Here is a 23,208-nt window from a genome sequence, read left to right as displayed (position 1 = left end):
GTTAGAAGAGACCAGAGGGTTTTTTCCTGTGTTTTTTTATCAAGCAGGAGTTTTGTTGTTTCATTTTGAATGAATAAATGTGTCGCTCTTTTTTAAAGCACAAATACATAAGTCCAGTGGGTTCTAAACATACTACCCAGAACGGAATTCCATATCTCAAATGAGAATCTACTAGAACCCCTTGAGGGGGTTCTGACATGGTGATCAAATCTCAAGTCATTATCTATATAAGTCTAAGCAATTTAGTGCCTTACACATACATCCCCAAAAAAATGTAAAATCAGTTTTCGTGATATTCAAAAACAAACGCTTAGCATCGCCCCAGTCCTTGATATTCTTCATACCTAAAATATGATTTTGTGGGGATCTGAGGTATTTTTACTGTTCCACATTAAAAATACCTATTGTGCAGATGGTGTTACCTGCAAATAACGTGAATTCGGTTTCAATATTCAACGATGTCAGTTGATTCATGTACCAAACAAAGATGATGGACCAAGAATTGACCCCTGAGGAACACCACTGTTCGTACAGGTTGTAGTTGATAATGAAGTTGACGTTTAAACAATTTGACTTCTACCAGTAAGGTATGATTCAAAACACTTTCCGTCAATGCCACTGCTGCTGAAGTTAATTAACGATTGTTGATTATTATAAACTTCGTACAGAAAGGACAATGTAGCATCATTGGTACACTTTTTTTTTCAGAATCCATGTTGTTCACAATTTATTATTCGTACTGAAATACTATCTAGCGTAAAAGTTTTCCCAATGATAAAAAATATCGCAGGTTTTCACATGATTTGAAATGGTCACTTGTTTTTTTTTTTGTTTCAGAGGAAATCAGGTTGTATTTCGGAGAATCGGTTGCTCTTTACTTCACGTTTCTGGGATTCTACACTTATGCTCTTGGAGTCCCAGTTTTTCTGGGATTTCTTCAAATGCTGGTATCTAGAGAAACAGTGCCCTTCTTTTGCATATTCAACGTTGTTTGGGTAACGCTGCTTCTTGAGGTAAGTTTCTTATTTGTGTCGATTTGTTATACAGTGTGTTTATTAAGCTTGCGGCAAAAATTCAGGTGACTATTCCTTGGACTATTGTAAGGATATTTTGTCCTTTGATGATAGGGCGCTTTGTTTCGAAGATACGGAGTAAAAAAGAATTTCGACAATAACAATTTATTACCAAAAATTACTTGTAATGTTTCTCAATCTACAAAACTGTTGAAAATGACTTCTCCCCCGCTCGGATGCAAGAATCCATTCTTCTTTTTTGATTGCGTTACACCCAGCAATTATCTGATTTCTCAAATCTTCCACGTGTTCCACTGGAGTAGTATAACCTAATGACTTTAGGAGGTTCCATAGGAAATAATCCAGGTGAAAAAATGAGCTGGTGCACCTCCGGAGCATGTCACCCTTTTTTTAAAAGGATCACCCTATATTGTTTTGCATTATCAGATGCTCCATGGAGCAGATTTAAACAAAGTATAAAACATAATAATAATAATAATAAATAATAAATCGACTTTATTCATCAAAAATAAATTAGATGAACAGGCGGATTATCAGCATAAGCTGTTTTTCAAATCAACCTTACAAAAGTTTACAATAAAAACAATAATAATAACAAGTATAGAATAGAAGATAAATCAACCAATACAACAATAAACACAATAATAAAAGCTTGATTAAAATGAATAATAATAAGGGTTTTGCAAAAATCGACATACAGAGCACCAATTACCAGGATTTAAGCAGAAGTTTCAAGCGTTTTTTTAAATGTCATTATCGTGTAAAGTCTGAAGTCACTGGGCAACTTATTATACAGCTTAGCGGAAAATATGGGAGAAACTTCGAGTAAAAAGTGCCGAGTTGTGTTTGGGAATGACCAAGACATTCTTTATAATAATAATATTATTATTATTATAATAATATTCTTTATTCAATTTCCATAATACAAAGAAGTGTCTCACAATAAAATAAAGTGAATAAAGCCGATGAGCGATAAGTGCACTCGTTTCGCCATACAATACCTAAAAATACGGATAACAATAACATACATTTACAAGTACTAAACAATAGAAAGAATAAATAAATAGATACATAGTATATAAAATGATGATAATAATCAGAGTAATTATAAAGTTCGTCTTTATTTATGTAAGTAAACTCTATTCAATAGAGATACAAAAGTGTTATCTTACGAAACATATGGATGAAGCTAATGAGCGGTATATCTTTTTGCACTTGTTTCGCATTGAAATGTTATAAAAGGAATGCGAATGATATAATAGTTACTCAGAAAGAATAAACAATGTTAAAGTAAGAACATAGTTCATAAATGATCTGAAGCTTATGCTTCGGGAGCTACAAATTTTTTGAGTTGAAAACAAGCCACCCTGAATAACTTTTGGAACAATGATTTTCAGGACCAATAAAAAAACACCTCAACAATAGTATACAGGGAGACACATCTTTACATATTCACATTTGATCTAACTTTCTCTAATGCACCCCCAGATCATGTCACAATTTTTTTAAATTGATCAATTATTTTGCATTATCCGATGTTCCACGATGAAAAAAAAACATTGAGAATCATTGCTCTGAAACTATGAAAAAGAAGAAGACAAAGACCAAAACGGGATATACAGTATACAATGCTCGGACTGCAACAAATTCTATATCGGCCAAATCAAGAAAAAAATGATCCAAAGGTACAATGAGCACAAAAAGGCATACATAAATCCAATAGTATATAAATTAAACCTCGCAACACACGCCATACAAAACAAACATAATTTCCCCCCACCAGAGAACATAAAACTCATAAAACAAGTCAACAAGGGAAACCGTATGGACATTTGGGAAAACTTGAACATTCATAAATTTAACAGTCATAAATCACTTATCGAGGAACAAGTACAAATCAAAACACAACAAGACCTCACATTCAATATATTAAACAAAACCATACACATTCCTAGAGAAGATCTAACACAAAGAAGAGTACCTGATGCAGTACAAATACAGGCAAATTTACCTAAAGTACCTGAAATACCTGAGTTAAGACGCTCTGACCGTATAAAGAGGCAGACGACAGGATAACAAGTTCAGTTTGGGGAGGGCCAAGAAGATGACAGTACTACCAACTGTCGAAAGCGCTCGCAGATAATTAATAGAAGATATGAAGCTTCAAATCCTTTTTGTGAAATTTAATATTGAAATACTGAAAATAAAGAAAAATTACTTGCATCACTCAAAAAAAAAAACAACGTCCAAAATGAGTTCTTTAAACTTGAATTTATATAATAAAATTTCGTCAAAATTAAGAAGTCTTAATTTAAATCAGTTCAAAATCAGAATGAAACAATATTTGAAATCTAAATGTTTTTTACACTGTGGAAGAATATTTACAAAATGATTTTTGACATTATTATAGTTGTATATAATAATAATATATTATAAGAAAGGGAAGTTCGTTGTTAATCCTGGTAATAGAATTCTTGTTGCAGATTTACGATATTGTTAGCCTTTTTCAAAATTGTATGTTTATGCTATATTTAATATTGATTTATATTTTTATATTTTTGTTCTCTTTTTAATATCTAAGAATTTGTTTGACTATGTGTATATGTTCACAACCTAGTGTGAGAATTAGACATATATATATATATATATATATATATATATATATATATAATAATATATATATATATATATATATATATATATATATATATATAATATATATATATATAATATATATATATATATATATATCAATTATATATCAATTATATATATATATATATATATATATAATATATATATATATATATATATATATATATATATATATATATATATATATATATATATATATATATATAATTGATAGTGTAACGACCGTATGTATATATAGAATAGTATTTTTTCGGGGATAATAACGGATAAATGTTATATATTTGTATATATATATATATATATATATATATATATATATATATATATTCATTATGTCCTTTTTATATTACAGCCCTCGATAAAGCTAATAAACATTAGCGAAAGCTCGGGCAGCTAAAAAGAGTAAATATTTATTCTAATCAGACCGAATCTCCGATAAACTACTATTCTATATATATATTCTATATATATATATATATATATATTGAATGATGCAACATTTTCCTTCATTTTCAGTATTTTGATATTAAATTTCACAAAAAGGATTTGAAGCTCTATATCTTCTATTAATTATCTGTGAGCGCTTTCGACAGCTGGTCGAACTGTCATCTTCTAGGCACTTCTCAGTACGACCAGCTGTCGAAAGCGCTCGCATATAATTAATAGAAGATATAAAGCTTCAGATCCTTTTTGTGAAATTTAATATATATATATATATATATATATATATATAATATATATAAATATATATATATATATATATATATATATATATATATAAATATATTCATTCCAAGCTCATAGTTTGGAATGTGAAAATTATTCGAGCTGAAAACGAGCCATCCTTCTGTACAATCTGTTATCTAGGTTTCATAGATGTTTTTGTGAAGAATAATTCAAAAGAGTCTTATTTTCCCTAGTTAAGTCTGAATTCGATATTCTCTTCATTTTGCATTTGTCTCTTTCTACAGTAACGATTACCAAACAGGTGAAGTTACAATTGGTGTTTCTGTTTTTGTGAATTCTTGAGGAGCAATGGTTATACGTTTGGAGAACGGTGTGAGTGAGTTTGTACTGCCAGAGTGGAAATAGTGCTAGATCTGCTGCCCATATATTCACGGATAATCATCCAGGAAGAAATGTTCGACACAAATACGTCTCAGGATTATTGAACAAATTTTATGGAAACTGGATCTATTAACAATGAAAAGCATAATCGTTCAGAAGTTGTCGGCGAAGAAGCTATTTGTACTGCAGTTTTAGGACACGTTGGACTAATGGAAAATTCGCAATCTCTAACTGATTTATCTCGAGAATCATGAATCAGTCGTACAAATGTTTTCGGAATCCTTCATAAGTACCAGTGCGACAATTTTTGCATGATCATTTTCCTGGTCCCTGGATTGGCAGAAGAGGTCCTACAGAATGGCCACCAAGGTCTCCAGATCTCACTCCTGTAGATTTCTTTCTATGGGATCATTTGAAGTCTAAAGTGTATGTGAGAGAGAGAGAATATCATGAGGCATTGCAGAGAAATAACTCCCGAGATTGTCAACCATGTGAGGAAGGCAATTAAAGCTCGTTAATACCATTATATGGAAGTGGGTGGAAACGTTTTTGAACATTTACTATAGAGAATTTTATTCTTCTCATTGTCCAGTCATCAGATTCTGATTCAAGAATTAATAAAAAATCTATTTTTCTGATTTATTGCTTCCATATTTGTCTTTAGAACGAATATTCCAAAGTGTGACTTCCTTTATGATTGTTGACCTATTTTTTCATTTTTCCTGCAACTCATTGTTCAAAAACTTATTCAGGGTGGCTCGTTTGCAACTCAAATAAAATGTAGCTCCCGAACCATAAGCGTCTGACCATATGTTTTATACTTTGTTGAAATCTGCTTATCATGAAACATCTGATAATGCGAAACAATATAGTTACAGGCTCGGACTTTCATTGTCTAAATAAGTGTTAACAGATTTGTAATGAGTTGATATAATAGAAATTTTCGAACATATTGAAAACTAATCAGACTGAAATGTTTGGTTGAGTTGGTTAAAATAGAAATTGTGTCAACAGTTCTAAGCTGAAAGCATTGATGAAAGAAGAAAACATCGATACTCATACTGAACAAATTTGATCACCTGAATAACGAGAACCTTCAATTTTTCTATCGTTGTATCGGTGTGAAGGAAATGTCGATCAACAAATCATCCTTGGAATTTTGAGATGTACATTGTAGCTGGAGCAAGTTACATGTATCCGCAATTGTGTCCTGCTGTTCGTGACAAAATGATGTTCCATCGCGGAGAAACAATGAAATACGTCTCCCGTTTCCTCGCTAACTTCCTGGGACATCATTAATTCAGAGCATGTGCTTGCTTTGCGAAACAACATCCGAAAATGAGAACAAACATTTCTGTTGTCCCGAGTTAATTTCTAATATAATAAAAAGTGTTGTCACAAGTTCGGGTTATTTTACTCATGCAACATTTTATTTTTGTTTCGTTCATCCATGTCGGCTGATTTGAAAAAATATCATACTGTAGCAGCTGCTGACCGTTGATATTTTTTTATTTGTGCAACTCCGGATGTTCAACCTAACGAGTGCATCAGTTTATTTTATGTTTCTATAGTTCGTAGGCTAACATAGAAAAAATAATTTGATTTCATTATTCAATATATTTGTTTTCGAGTGCGATAGAAAGATTATAGCGGTCATACAATTTTTCTATCTATTTTTATGGAACAATTTGTCTTTAACATCAAAATAGGCCTCAGTGTTCACGATCATCTCGTCATCGGCGCTAAAATCCTAAATCTTTATCTGCACTGCGAATGGAAGCTTCTGGATATGCATAAAAATATGCCAATACGTTAACAGTATTTTCCTCATTTGTAGTAACAGGTTTTGGTAATGTTGAAGGCGCTTTTAACATGGAGCCATAGTTAAGGAAATTATTTTGTAATCTTACAAACTTCCTCTCGTTCATTGGCTTTTGACTTTTGGCTTTTGACAAGGTTGATCATAACATACTCATGTCGAAACTTGCTGGAATTGGTGTACAGGGCGATCTTCTTAGGTGGTTCTCCTCTTATGTATTTAATCGTAGTCAACTTGTTAGCATCGATGGTTCAAGTCGACGCCCTTCGTGGTTACCTCAGGGGTACCTCAGGGCTCACACCTGGGTCCACTGTTGTTTTTAGTATTTATAAATGACATACAGTCTTGTTTCCTTTATTTTAATATTTTGTTATATGCGGACGACTTGAAAATATTTAAAAAAATATTTGTAACATATTGTGATATGAATAAGCTGAAAATCAACGTATAAAAATGTACATGTATTTCGTTTCATAGAAATCATTCACCCATATTGTTTCAGTATTTGTTGAATAGTATTGCATTAAATAAGAGTAGAATATATCAAGGACCTTGGAGTATACTTTGACACAAAATTGAATTTCAATCGCCATGTTGAATATGTCATAAATAGAAGCAACAGAACACTGGGTTTCTTCAATAGAATGTGCAGAGACTTCAACAACGAAGCCGCTATTAAAACTATCTATTATGCATTTGTTTATAGCAAGTTGAATTTCGCTAGCATTATATGGAATCCTTGCTATAATACATTCAAAATGCGTTTAGAACGACTGCAAAATAGGTTTGTTAGACATCTTCATTACCGAATCACTAATGTCTATGTAACTCACGGTATTAATCAAATCCGTAACTATTATAACATTCAGCCTCTAGAACAACGGAGAATCACTTCGGATCTAGTGTTTGGCTATAAAATTTTAACGAATCTCATTGACTCGCCTGAGTTGATAGCAATGATGTCCTTTCATGTACCCCAGAGAAACACAAGGAATAAATATTTATTAGCTACTTCCACATATAACACCAATGTGGGGAAAAACTCTCCAATAAATAGAATTACAGACTCATTCAACAGATACTGTTCCAATTTGGACGTTTTCTCCATGTCCTTACAAATGTATAAAAGTAACATGATATATCATCTTGAAACATTTTTCACCATCTTTCAATTTGCCGAGTAATAGAGAGGAGGTTTCATTTGAAAAAATGATCTTTTTACTACTTTTATGCACAATGGAAATAATAGTAATTTTAGCACGCCCTGTATGATATGGAGTCGATTTCTTGGTGTTATTTGAATATTTCGAGTTTATCCAAACTATCATCAAAATATCAACTTTTCATGAATTGAAAGTACTGATGTACTTAATTTCAATTAAGGCTATGTTTTGGACCATATTTAGCACACTTTATTTTTTATCTCGAAAACAGATAGAGATAGGTATAGGACATTATCAACAAAAAAGTATTGAAATCCCAGAGCGATTCCAAAAATGTATTAATATACGGGGTGTTCCATTCAAAAAAATAAAGTTGCTAGGACTTTTTGATTGAAGTGGCAATGCCGCAATGCTGAAAATATTTTAGATCGATAGAACAGGTAAGGAAATGTGAGAGGTGGAATTTTCAGAAAAATCATGCTTTGCGTTTTCCAGAAACGTCTAATCTACCATCGACCGTGAGTCACGCTGTATAAAATCCTCTGTATTATCTAAATAATAATAATCTCTAGTTTTTACCCGCCATAATCTATGTTCATCTTCAAAAACTGGTAAGCTTTTCTTATTATTTTTGAATTTCTTTATATTTTCTTTTTGTATGAACCTAATTGGAGTAATTTCAGCTTTATCAATTTCGAAAAACGTTAACTCACCACTCAATCGACCTTTACTTGATGAATTAACTCTGAATCTGAATATCCAGGCAATAAATCTACATATCTTACTATATTTTGAAAAATAATGAAACATTTAACTGAATTTTTCTCTAGAAGTTTCTGAAGTCGTCACTGTTATTTGTCTACCTTCTTCAATCCTATCATAATGAATAAGTACAGTATCTGGCCACAAGTCTCTACTTCTTCGAAGTAGAGACTCTCTCTACTTCTTCGAAGTAGAGACTTGTTCCCGATTATCTACAAATGTGTTCCAGTTCCCTCTTGTTTCGATCCAACTGAGCGTTACCATGGATTCTGACCAAACGTTTTCATCGAATTGAAAAACTTGACTTTCCTTATTGATTGACATATTCGAGATCCTAAAACCGCAGCCATCAACTCCAATATTGGCAGTGTCATTTCCTTGATAGATGCAATTCTAGATTTGGCTTGTAACATTTGTAACTGAACCTGGCCTTCGAATTCATAGGAAAGTTTACAAGCGTCGCAAAACACGTGTATTGTGTTACTGGATGAATTTAAAGAAAAGGTAGTAAGCGCCCTTGGTATAATACAAAAACCAAGCCAAGAAATTTGTCTGAGCCATGATTGAAATTGATGGCAAGTCTTTATCCCAACCTAATTTCAACTTCCATGAGTCCCGAAGAAGTAATTTCGGCAACAAAGTTACTGGGCATGTAAATCCAATTGGATCAAATATTCTTTGAGCCACTGACAACAAACCTCTGTTATTGGAATATTTGATATATTGGTCAAAGCCTGAATATCACAAAAAAGAGTATCATCTTTAAAATTCCATGACAATCCTAATACAGAAGAAACATTATCTGACCATAAAATACCGTTTCACCGAATGAATGTAGTCATCCCCGCAAATCAAACTTGGCTGAAGACATTATTTCCCTAGCTTAATCAATGAAAATTTTCAGCTCAGCTTCATTTTCTACACTAGTAACGCAATTATCGACATAAAAAGAAGATCTCATCTTTTTCGCTGTGTTTACCAAATACTCAGGAACGTTCTCCAAATGATAACCAGTTGTTGCTGCTAATGAAAATGGGACTACAAGAAACTCCAAACACGACCCTAGTATGCCTATAAATTTTTATTTCTGTCCTTGAATGATCCTTCCACCATAAAAATCTGAGATAATTTCTATCTTCCGGTGTTAAACTTATCTGCAAGAATGCCTTCCCAATATCAGCCGATACACCAATAGAACCAACTTTGAACTGGAATGGATGGAATCAATTCAATCAAATTGGCACCTGTCTCGAGACACTGATTTAAAGAGTGACCCATTTTATCTTTCACCGAAGCATCAAACACCGGTCGTACCTTTGTGGTGGCATTTCCCTCTTTAGAGACTGAATGATGGGGTAAATAGTAAGAAACAGCATGCCACTCGACTTCCGGAACTTCCTCGATGATACCTTCTCGTTCCCATTCCATTAAAACCCTCTCATAATCATATATTCGATTATTATCATTCAGCTTTCTACTAATAGAATGTAACCTTTTTTTCAGAAAGTTCCTTATTACTAAATAACTTAGGTCTACCTAGCAACCACGGTAAACGCACTTCATATCTTCCATCATCATTCACACTAAATGTATTTTCGAAAAATTTTATTACTTCAACCTGCCTTTCTTCCTTTTTTCGGGTTACAATAGGATCTCTTATTCCTTAAACTTCCAAATCCTAAAGATCTGATACCTGTGTTGAAGTTAAAAAAGTGAAAGAGTTAAGCGAATTATGGAATTCAACTCTTTGTTTGCCCATGATGGTGCACCCCAATCGAGTCTCCATCGCAATTAAACCATCGCCATTATTTTCTATCAACCCAGTATATAGATAACTAAGGACATCAGCTCCAAAAAGGAGAGAAATATCTAAAATTTCAGTCTGAAAGTCAGAAATATTTATATTTTTACTTTTCAAAAGATTCCAATACGTTTTACTTTTGATACACGGAATGTTATTGCAAATTTTTTGTTGTTCTAGCATATTAACCTCAAATTCACAAGTTTTATCTAAATTTTGCATGATTACCTTGTACAAACCAAATGTTTTTTGGGTAACTCCAATCCTCCAAAAACACCTTGTATGATTGATTTTTCAGCAATCTTTGAAAAGTCCATCTCTTTAGCACAACTACCTGTAATATATGACCTCTGAGATGCTGAATCTAGTAAAGCCCTCACTAACTTAGTTATTCTGACATTAACAAGACGGACTATTAAAGTTTGTAATAAAGTTTCATACTGACTTTGAGTAGTATTACTAGTCGAAACATTTTCAATGTTATTTTCACAAATAGTTGCATTTTTATTTGAAAATTGTTCGATAGTTCTATCTGAATTCAATTGAATGGATTTTTTAACTTGCAAATCGGGGCACATTATAGCAAAATGTTTTTTGTTGCAAACAAGACATTTAACAAAATTTCTACACTTCTTTATCGTATGATTAGGTTTGAGACATCCTAAACAACATTGCTTTTTTCATTACTAACTCTTTTTTCTGTCCATATGTTAGTTTTTGTGATTTCATACAGTCTTTACTTGCTTGAAAATTGTTGCAAAAAATACAAGAAATATCAATTTTTTTACTCACTTTTTGTTTATCTGATGAAATGAAGGTAGCCGCCGTTCATGGAAAAGTTTCATCATTAACAAGATCTCTGTATTTACCTGTGCTGCGTACTTTGCCACTTTCTTTTTGTGAGAAACCCTTTTTTTGGCAAATTTAGTCGCTCCTCACTTTGCACCTCCGATTTCAGAAAATTTAATAACAAATTTAGATAATTAGTGGAATTTCCATCTAATGAAATTTCATCCGTGATTTTAATTGAAACAGAATTGCGATGCCTCTCCCATACTCTCAAAATATCTTCAGGAAGAGCAGATTCTACCAAAGGATATATCATGGCTGCGTATTTGCCAGATGTGACACCTAACGTTTCAAGTGCCCTTAACTGTGTTTCTAGTTTGTCAAACAAACTAGACAGGGATATACCTGCATTATTTTTTGAAGATTGTTTCAATACAAGCCCTAGGAGCTTCCTAACATACACTTCTATAAGAAAATCATCTCTGGCAAACCTAGCTTTCAGTTGCTCGACCGCTTTGTCGTAATTATATAGCTTTCGACCAATTCTTGCGCCTTTGAACCTGGTTTCATTGATTGCAATAAGTATTGGAACTTATCTTCTTTGGCAATTTCTTCATCTACATGAATCTTATTGAATTGGCCCCAGAAGACTATCCAATTCTTAACCTCGCCATTAAATTTCTTCAGTTCCAACCTAGGAAGTTGAAAATTCCTCTTTGGTGCTAATTCTTCGTTAATGTTTGATGAACCTGTCGACTTATTCTGTTCGTTCAGTACGAAATAAGCTTTTGACTTGTTTCTGATGTACCCGGTACGGTAAAATTCTGACGATGATAACTCCTGTTCAATTTCTTCATCGCCGGCGTTTGCTCTGAATAGTTCTGGCAAAATTTGTTCATCCAATGCATCCCTTTGGCCCTTATCTTCCATTTGATTCAATAACGCTGCAACCTCTCCTTTCTGCAATCCAACTTCGCTCAAAATACTTTTGAGATCTTGCATGCCCTTTCCAAGCATTCATCTTTGAAAAACCCTTGTCTTTTGAAGTACTTTCAAATCTCCCATTGTCGGTCCTGTCACGGTTGCCACTAATGTAAGAAATGGGAAAAAATTGGGTGTGATACGAATGCAAAATATACTATTTAGTAACTTTTCTGATAATAACTTGACAATTCAAAAATTAATTACAACGATTCTTAAAAGTATCTGTCATAGCAACTTATTCACATGAAAACCGTTCCGATGAAATTCTGTTTAGAGGACGAACAATTTTCATTTCCAACAATTATGTAGAATTTAGTATAGTATTGGAAATGCGTGAAGAAGCTGTTGAATTTTAATGAACACCCCGTATAACTCGAATTTATGAAGTGAATAATAGTGGCATTTACCCTGAGGAGATTTACGATCATATTATCCATCATTACGGTTACGCAGTCAGTGAATAAATGTTTTCTCGGGAATTATTGCAATCCATTTATCACATCGTAATCCCAGAAGATTCAGCACTATCATACGACATGCTGGTTATCAATTTCTGTTCATATGTTTTTGCGGTAACTTTTTTGGGTTTGGTCGCATTTTTCATTTCGGGCAAAGAATTTTGTGGTATGAACATGTTATGAAGCGAAAAACACATCCAACTTGGCATTAGGAGGATTCGTAGCATAGACTGAATCCGACATTTCATTTAAGGGAATTTTCTTACAGTAATTTGTTTCACTACACATTTTGAAATAAATCATTTAAAATTTGAAAGTGATGTATTTTTAGAAGAGATTGAGGTTTGGTTTTTTACTTCCCCATCTTGAATCAGATATGCTCAAAATACTACTGATGAGTGGCAACATGGTTTTGTTAATAAAAAATCTTTAAATACAAATTTATATATATATTCACCAATGAGGTTTACAAATCTTTTGAGAATGAACAGCAACCTGATACGATTTATACAGATTTCTCGAAAGCTTTCGATAAAGTTGATCATGACATATTGCTTTCAAAACTCAACAAATTTGGTGTCAACCATGGTTCAATCAATAATTACCTACAGAATCATAACTTTGTAGTCAGATCTCGATGAAATTAACTTGGGTGTCCCACAGGGATCAAAATTAGGGCATTAGCTGTTTGTTTCATTTATCAATGAACTAAAATCATGTTTACATTTTTCTGAGGGGCTTCTTTTTGCAGATGATGTCAAATGCTTCGAAGAAATTTAAACCGTCAGAGATTGTGTTGCACTACAAAAAGATATTGATAGAATATATAGTTGGACCATAGAAAATAAATTATACTTTGATATTGATGAATGTAATATCGTTACCTCCTCTTTGCGGAAAAACACCATTGAATTCGATTACAAAATTGGAGATACTTTCCTTGACAGAAAAATTAAGTAAAAGATCTTGGGATTATTTATGATCACACTTTGTCATTCTCGAAACATTTTGATTAAATTTGTAAAAGGGTTAACAAAATGTTGGGATTTATTATAAGCTCTAGCTATTCGTTTGTGAACGTATTCACGATAAATCATCTTCATATCACACTTGTAAGACCAATATTACAAATTATGGATTTAAGAATGGATTTAAGGTATCCTTTCAAAATATCATCTCTTTATATTAGACGGGATGTAGCACAGATGACTTACATGCTTCATGAATCTCAAGTCTGTATCTAACCACAAGCCCAGAGTTTTACATTCATTGACAAAAGGAATTATGTTATTATTGACACGGATCGACAATGACTCATACACAATATTTCTTTTACTTTTGGGCCCCAATAACATGACCTGGGATTGATAGTAAGATTATGTGCACAGAATACATTGTATAGAGTTTTAAGGTTTCTGTTAATATTTTCATTAACAGTGTAATATCTTTAAAGCTGAATGAACTATACAATTGAGTATCATCGGCGTAGTGATGTATTTTACCAAAACTAACAAATTCAAGAAAGTCACTAATATAAACTGCAAAAAGGAGCGGTCCCAGGACTGAACCTTGCGGTACACAAATTTTTTTATATTTCTGTTGATTGGTTACCATCAAGGTGAGTTTATCGTGTCCTTTCGGAGAGATAGCTATTCATAAGTGACACTGCATTATGGGTGAAACCAAAGCACTTTGGTTTTATGCACAATAAAGGAGGATCCAAGTAATCGAATGCTTTACTGTAATCAAGCATTAAAAAACATGTGAAATTTCCTTCATCAAGTGATTTGGTCAGTGGTCAGTGACGAGACTCAGAGCCGTTGTAGTGCTATATAGAGGGCGAAATCCAGACTGAACAGGGGTAATAAGATTTTTTCGTTTAAGGCAATCTTTGATCTGTTCTTCAATGACCATTTCAAAGGCTTTTGAGATGGCAGGAAGAATACTTATAGGTCTAATATAATTTTAATGTGCTCATTAAAATGTTTAATCGCGGTTGCAAGAAATCTGCTGACAGTTTTTGTTATATTTGTGGTGAGTTTGTTACTAAAAAACATCGAAGAAACATTAGAGACTTTGTGAAAATGGTTAATTTCTCATAATTTGGAATAAAACTTGGTGATCAGGATAAATCCTGGGCCCCGCATAAGATATGTTATGTTTGTGTTGAAGATCTTAGAAAATGGTCAAAAAAGGAGAAAAAAGCATTTAAGTACGCTGTTCTCATGGTATGGAGGGAACCTAGAAATCACACCGATGATTACTACTTTTGAAGTATTGATATTACTGGCCATAACTAGAAAAACAAAAAGGTAATAAGCTACCCTAACCTAATTTCCGCCATCCGACCAGTAGGACACGATGTAGATTTGCCGGTCCTCGAACCTCCAGATGATTTGAATTCAGTTCAAACTAAAATGTTTTCTGATGTACTGTCAGATATAGATGAACAAGATGATGAAGAGTTCCAATGTGCTACAGCAAATATAGAGCCTAAACAGATTGAGCTTAACGACTTAGGTAGTTAGGGATCTTGGGTTCACGAAAGAAGAAGCTGAATTGCTTGGTTACAGACTAAAAGAAAAGAACTTGTTGGCAGAACTAGCATAAATGTGTATAGGAAGAGAGAGCAGCAGTTTTCGAAATTTTTTGAACAAGGTGACACTCCAGACACTCCAGGTCTGATCAAAGGGTTTGGTGTTGAATACAAAAAACGAAGACTGGAGGATGTTTATGCTGTTTTGAAAGCTATTTTATTACACAATAGTAACACTTATTATGCATCTATACCTGTTGACCATTCTGTACATATGAAAAAGACCTATGAAAACCTAGAAATAGTGTTGAATAAAATTGGCTATTCGGCTCATGGTTAGATGATATGTGGTGACTGGAAATTAACATGCATGCTTCTTGGTCATCAAGGTGGTTTTACCAAATTTCCATGTTTTTTGTGTAAATGGGACAGTAAAGCAAGGGATCAACATTGGTGCAGAAAGAACTGGCCTATGAGGGAGTCTTCAAAACTCAGCGAGAAGAACGTTCTCCGCAAAAACCTTGTAGATCCTAGAAACATCATCTAATCACCTCTACATATAAAGTTAGGCCTCATGAAAAAGTTTGTAAAGGAATTGCCTAAAGATGGACCTTGTTTCAAGAATCTATGCCAGAAATTTACAAACCTTTCACAGCCTAAACTTGAAGAAGGCGTCTTTGTAGGACCCGACATTCGGAAAATGATGTTCGACGTTAACTTTGAAACCACCATACCATACATGAAAAAGTAGCATGGGTATTATACAAGCAAGTTGTTACAAAATTCTTAGGAAATGCAAAAGACCCAGAATATCGTACCACTGTAGCTGATATGTTGAAGAATTTTGAGAAACTAGGATGTTTGATGAGCCTAAAAGTCAACTTCTTGAACAGTCATCTTGATTACTTCCCGAAAAATTTGGTAGATGTTAGTGAGGAGCAGGGTGAGCGTTCTCACCAAGATATTACATTGATGGAAAAACTTTACCAGGGCCGCTGGAACATCAACATTATGGAAGACTACTGTTGGTCACTTCACCGTGAAGCTCAACAAGCGACTCATCGCAGGAAAAGCTACACAAGAAACTTCAAAGAAAAAAGAGAAAGGAAGTATAAACCAATTCCATCTGACTAGTGAAACCTACATTACAACACTGTATCATTATTTAAAGTAACCTAGTGTAAATAAAAACCATGATAGTGATTTAACATAGTGTTTCATTAATTTTACCATATACCGTACATATTTTGAATGATATAAAAAAAGTCAATTTCTCAAAAACTATGGATCATACAAAAAAACTATGACCAGATTTGGATTCAGCACACAAAAATCTATAAAAGTCAGCTGATAAAGTAGACAAAGTTTTCAAAAACTTTTTTTTGTTGGCCTGTGTTATTGAATCACCTCTTTTATAGAAACTGTGACTGATCTTGTAAATATTCACTGGAAGGCATTTCATGTAAATAGTCAGTTCATCACTGGAAACCTCAAGAAATACATTCGCCATTCCATTCTAAAAATACTAGCTTTAGCTGACACTTCACCTATTCGTTATAAGGTTTTCTTCAATCAATGTAAATACAAATAAGTAATCTTTTGCCTCTTGTGACGAATAAAGTCGATTATTACTATTATTATTACTCTCTCTGTATCAAACGATGATCCTATCGCCATGACCAATACGAAAAGAAGCGAGCAGTTCGTTATAAAACGGAAAGTGATCCATTATAGAAAGTTTCAGAGTTTGACATCTACCGTAATAAATCCGCGTATCTTCGAATAAAAAAGTCCGAATTGTGCTTCGAGCACAGCAATTTTTATATTCTCCTATGATTAACTATTCATAAAAAGCTTCATTCTATTCGGTTGCCCTTTAATGACATTTCCAAAGTTATTCCTCCTCTCTACAGTTTATACCGGCTGTAGTCGAATAAGGGATGTAGCAGTATATAGCACATAAAAAAGTTTGATGGAAATAAATCAATTCACAATTTGTAACTCTTTATATTTTACGAAAACAGGCATAACTGTAAAATTGCTTGGCGATTTCAAATAGCGAATTTCATTTCCCAAACTTTGCACTGCCATCTCAGTCCAACAGTTTTGTCTCCGTTGATGCGTCACAAAGCTCTCAATTGCTAAATGCTCAACCCCCAATGCACAACCACTCAATATTCAATCACCTCTAAGTCATGCGCTTTCTACTTCATCATGTACTTAATTTTTACTTATACTGTTGAAAAAACACACTCTTAATCAAATAACACAACCGTTTATAATCAACTATCCTCACAGGAGCTCTTGTCGCCTACCACAGGTTCAAAATCTCTGTCGGCTTTGTCTGTCACTATGACAGACAAAGAATGTAATTTTTGGAGTTGGATTTTCTGATTCAATCACCAATCTCCCAACGTACAGGTTTATTTTGTTCAATCCATACACTTACAGTCGATAATCTGAAATATACATGTATCGTGCAACTTTGCTGGGGAAGTAGTTGTTTTCCGTTAGGCACTAACCATAATTGGTGCAAACATAAGATCGATACATCTAATATGCTCCCGATAAGCATGTTAAGACGAGAAGTTACGAAACATTAACTATTGGTCACTTGGTCAATTTTGAATTCAAAAATGGTACAAATATTCAACTGTAACGTTTATTTAAAACAATAACTATACAAATATGACAAATATTTCATACCTATTCGGAGGCCGAATTTCTGGAATGCTTCAATTCAGCTGATAAGTAACACCAAACCGAGTGCACTAGACTGGAACAGCCGTATATTGTGGTTCAGATAATAACAAAACATTATCGAATGAAAGCGTGTGATGATCTTATACTGTCAATCCATGGTCAAATATTTTGACGACATAAGTGATCTCACTACACTCGTTGAAACAATTCACCAACGCTTCCTGTGGCATCTCGACGTAATCACTATTCAAAAATTTAACATCACCATCCTCTATATCAGCACATAATTTTCTCGGAAATATTACGAAATAATTGGCAGTACGGTGGAAAATTGCAATTTTGTAGAAATACCGATTTTCAATCCCCACATATCCAAAGGTATTTACAGAAAATCTATAAACACCATCACGAACGTACCACCCAAATCTGAACAGAACACCATCAATGTAGAAGAGATGGTACGAAAGTTTGGTTTCGAATATTTCAGAAAGACAATCAAACGCACTTGTTAAGGCAAGTCTATCGGAGTGACTACTTTTGCAGTGCTCCACCAAATGACACATCGCACCCTGCCACTTGCAAATCCCATCCACTGTGAGTGGGCATAACTTCATAGCGAAATTACAAGACTTCTCGTGTTTCAATACAGATGGGGCACTTTCGCGGACTTCACAACCTCCGCGAGCATTTCTGCAAGATATCACCATCATTCCAAAAAAATTTCCCAGAATAACGTTTATGGCATACGTATTTGATATCCTGCATATGGGGCAGTGGTCCACTCGCTGAAAACAGTCATGGCAAAGCGGATGACCGTTAGAACACTCTCCTATAGGTGGTAAAATCACTGATAAACAGACTGGGCATTCTAACACTGCAAAAAGGGCTTCTTCCAGTGATTGTCCGTTGCAACCTGTGAATAATTATTAACTCAATTAGTATTTGTACAGAAAAAGTCGGAATGAAAATTCTCCAATACGAAAATTTATGCGAAAAGGATTTTTCTGTCAATGGCAAGAAACTATAAAAATAAGTATTAACTTACCCTCTACGGTACGAATAGCTTCCCCAGATAATGTAGCAGGATTCCGTTGTTGTTTTTGAGAAACTTCGCAACTTCTCTCGTGTTCCGCAACAACAATGCAAGTGCCTGTGAATGAACATCCATCAGGAGCAAAGGAGCATTTCAATGAGTAGGAGAAACATAGATTTTCCAACGAATAATTCCTTCTGCTGTCCATTGGAAACTGACACTTCTGACAATATTCATACTCTGAGATGCACTTGTTGCAGTGATGATGACCTAGGACACATTGCATGAGTGGCGGAATCATCTGACCAGAGCAGGTGGAACACTGTAGCTCATTTACTAGCTTTTGGATAAGAGTAGCCTCCATGTTCAAATCTATATATTCACAATCAAAACTTCGAGATTAGATTCACTCAATACTGATCTGCTTACACACGTAACCTTCCAGGTACAACTCTAATCAACGATTATTGTTTTCAGTAATTTTGTTCATTTATATATTCGAAATTCAGGTACAGATATATACCTGTATCTGTTACCTGTATCTGTTACCTGTATCTGTTACCTCAACATATACCTGAATATATCATCAAACAGTATTGCAGTACTACCACCATTCAAATTACAATTTACTAAGAAATTATGAATTCTTTGAGGTAACGGGGAAAATGATGAAAATGTTTCGGATATTCCATTTGAAGATATGCAGTTGGTAACACAGAGGTTCTTCTTGTACTCCATATTTCTTTGAAAACGACATTGGCCAGGCCATCATTTTCAACGGCGAGCACTATGGGTCGTTGATTACCAACTTTTCTTGGCATGAATTGGATGATCTGATGTTTCAGCAGATCGCCGCTACATGCCACACAGCTCATGCTACAGTGAATATTCTGCACGAGCGATTTGATGGCATGGTTATCTAACGTGGAGGTGATAAAACTGGCCAACGAATCGTACGATTTGACCCCGTTAGACTATTTGTTATGAGGTTTTCCCAAACTTTGCACTGCCATCTCATTTCAATAGTTTTGTCTCTGTTGAAGCGTCACAAAGCTCTCAATTGATCAACCCCCCAATAATCAAAACCCCAATGCACAACCACTCAATATTCATTCACCTCTAAGTCATGCGCTTTCTACTTCATTATGTACTTAATTTTTACTTATACTGTTTAAAAAACACACTCCTAGTCAAATAACACATCCGTTTTTTATCAACTATCCTCACAGGAGCTCTTGACGCCTACCACAGGATCAAAACCTTTGTCATGGATGAGCTGCTACTATGACAGACAAAAAATTTAATTTTTGGAGTTGGATTCAATCATCAATCTCCCAACGTACAGGTTTATTTTGTTCAATCCATACACTTACAGTCGATAATCTGAAATATACATGTATCGTGCATCGTGCAACTTTGCGAAGCTCTTGGAGGTGATTATGTATAGCTGTGTTTACTTATCGACCAAACATTATTTTTTCTATTGTCAACATGAGTGTCATGAGTTATAGATTCACAATCCGTAACTTTGCTGTTTAATCAACTTTTATGTTAAACACTGGCCTGTAGGGGAGAGGTTGATGTGGTATACATCGATCAATCTAAGGCTTTCGATGAAATCAGTCATGCGATTCTTGCCACTAGTGAAATCTATCAAGGATCCATTACTTTTGTTATTATTCATAGACTATTTGTGCAACACTGCAATAGATCAATGATGAACCCTTCAGTTTCCAACTTCAGCCCACTCGACCTGAAAGAGAAGGTCAGGCGCTTCGAAAAGGCAAGGCCTTGGCCCTTGCTCTTTCGGGCAGCTGCCCCAAAGAGAAATGCTCTGATTCCTGCTCTCTCATGGTCGCTATTACTATTATCAGTATTATCAACATTGAGTTGTGGTTGAGAACGTTTCAAAGTGGAGCCTGTACTAATGGGAATGAAATTCTTTCATTCATCAAAGCACTTCGATAAGCCAAGATCTTCAATGTTGTTCATGAAGACCTCGTGCATGGGCTGATTACTCTGTTGCCGCAGTAACAAATTGATCGCTGAAGATTTCATGTGGGCCTTCTGCTCTATAGGTTCTAACTTGGTGACAGAGATGTTACCACCTCATTCAGTGTTGAAAACTAAACCGAGTTCAACAGCTGCTCGGGCAGCTGCCCCAAAGAGAATTGCTCCAATTTCTGCTCTTCTATTACTATTATAAGTATTATGAATATTGAGTTATAGTTGAGAACGTTTTGAACTGGAGCATGTCCCGATGGTAATAAAATTGTTTCAATCATCAAAGCAGTTCGATAAGCCAAGGCCTTCATTGTTGGTGAAGGATACCTCATGCATGTGCTGTTCATTATGTTGCCGCAGGAATGAAGTGATCTCTGAGGCTTTCATATGAGCTTTCTGCTGAACGGGTTCCAACTCAGTGACAGAGTTGTGGTCACCTCGTCCGGCGTCGAAAACTAAACCGGGTGGTTCATCAGCTGCACGAGCAGCTGTCCCAATGAGAAATGTTCCAATTCCTGCTCTCTCATGGTTTCTATTAGTATTAGTATTATTATCATTGAGTTGTAGTTGAGAATGTTTCAAAGTGGAGCCTGTCATAATGGGAATGAAATCGTTTCAATCATCACAGCACTTCACACGTACAAAATCAAAGCATTCCATTCTTTATAGCACGTACTCTGGGAATAACGCAAAATAGCATTGGTGAATATACATGTCTACATTATGGAAAATTAATTTATCACAGCGATTTTGAATCGGCTTCTGTAAGTGCTTTCATTATACTATTCATTAATTATGCTGCATAAATTGATAACGGGTGACCCTTGATGAGAACTCTCATGGAGATGGTCAGAGATAAGTTACTAAATAGAATCTTGGCCTGTGCTATGAATATTCAGGATGTTACATTTTATGTTACGTTCTATATAGGAAAGAAGAGGCGAGCGGTGATAGAAAGCAGAAATATATAGGTTATGAGTAGTTCCAGCTAGACGACCCACAAATCACAATTGATTTTTCTCAGTTTACAGACACCTGTTCAGACAACTGTCATGAAAATGAACGAAAAAAATGTCTAAATAAGGGTTGTTCACGAGGACTAATTGGTCAATATCAAAAATAAAACACTGAACAGGACCATCGATCATTTTCAATAATGAGCCTCCAGGCCGTAAAAATGAGGTGACGTCGCCAGAACTGGCAAATAGCTGAAGCAGTGAGTATTTCAACTGAACGGATATTGAACATGTTACATGGGAATACAACTGCTATCGTCAGACCCATTGCAAGAAGTTTCTTTATAAGTTCAACGGTAATATAAAGGTCTCAACATGCTGTTTTGTAACCATAAACAAAATATGAGTTCATTTCAATGCAGCAGGGACCAAGAAGCACTTGAACTAGTAGATAACTTCTGACATTTTGAAGCTAGGATGAGCCAAAGTATGTTTATTTCAACCAAGTCGTGGTTCCAGTGTTTTAGAATGATGTAGGCACAGTTCAGATCGACTATTTTGAAGAGCAAAACTATCTCCAGAGATTATCATGCACAGCTGCTGCACAGATGTCCTACAAAACAAATGGAAATTTCATAAGATATAGACTCCACAGAAAACTATTCCGATAAATTTGATCGATTCAGAGAACTGTTCTTTATTCGAATGAAAACTGTTTTGACATACCGTTTCATCAACATGAAGAATGAGGTTATGTCTCCTACACCAGTTGTTAAATAAAAAGGCGACTGTGTCTTGTATCAATTCCGGTTCCTGGGCGGTGGTAACCTGGGCGCACAAATGTCCTTATTGGATCATATATTCCTCAGAGGTCTGTACTGGGACCGCCATAGATTCCTCAAAGGTATGCACTGGGACCGCCACTGAAAAATCGTAGGTTGTGGAAACCTGGATGCAAAAATGTCTTCATTGGCTGCATGCGCGAAGGGGTTTTTCAATTCTATTGGTAAATTGAGCGGATGTCGTCATCAGATAAATTAAATTGACTTCATTCTATGGATGTACGCTTAGTTATTCGTTACAATACATGTATTGTGATATCTTGAAATGAATATATTTTGATTGGTTAGGATAAAAGTAGGTATTTAATATTTTTGTTTTCCTTCAGTTACTGGGATACATGGGTGTTTCTTGATATATATGTTTTAGATGTTAGGAAGAATGCATGTTTTTTGAAAGAATGAAATGTTTGATACTGAAACCATGAATATATATCCACCCAAAATACCTAGAGGATTCTAGAATTCTAGACAAATGCATATACGGTAATAAATTATTTAGATACTTTGGTGCAAAGTAAGAAAAACATCCCTCAAATTTGGTGGTAACATGATATGGAATGGTAAATGTATCTTTTCTTAAATTGATAGAATGATTATCAGA

General features: G+C 34.5%; 1 protein-coding gene and 1 long non-coding RNA gene across 2 annotated transcripts in view; one reads left to right on the top strand and one right to left on the bottom strand.

Moving 5' to 3' along the window:
- Axs (Abnormal X segregation) overlaps window positions 1-23,208 on the top strand; it is a 129,622-nt gene that overhangs the window by 24,216 nt on the left and 82,198 nt on the right. The window contains 1 exon segment of the mRNA XM_074174931.1: window positions 838-1,013. Within this exon segment, the coding sequence (XP_074031032.1) occupies window positions 838-1,013 (176 nt within the window).
- Window positions 9,369-23,208, bottom strand: part of LOC141482157 (uncharacterized) — a 252,166-nt gene continuing 238,326 nt past the window's right edge. The window contains exon 3 of the long non-coding RNA XR_012465376.1: window positions 9,369-9,379. This is a non-coding gene — a long non-coding RNA (uncharacterized lncRNA). The remainder of the gene's footprint in view (window positions 9,380-23,208) is intronic.

Source organism: Leptinotarsa decemlineata, unplaced genomic scaffold (genome assembly GCF_025532065.1).
Source record: "Leptinotarsa decemlineata unplaced genomic scaffold, Ldec_3_MD MMD2_tig00000882_RagTag_RagTag, whole genome shotgun sequence".
Taxonomy (NCBI): domain Eukaryota; kingdom Metazoa; phylum Arthropoda; class Insecta; order Coleoptera; family Chrysomelidae; genus Leptinotarsa; species Leptinotarsa decemlineata.
This window is presented reverse-complemented; position numbering and strand designations above follow the sequence as displayed.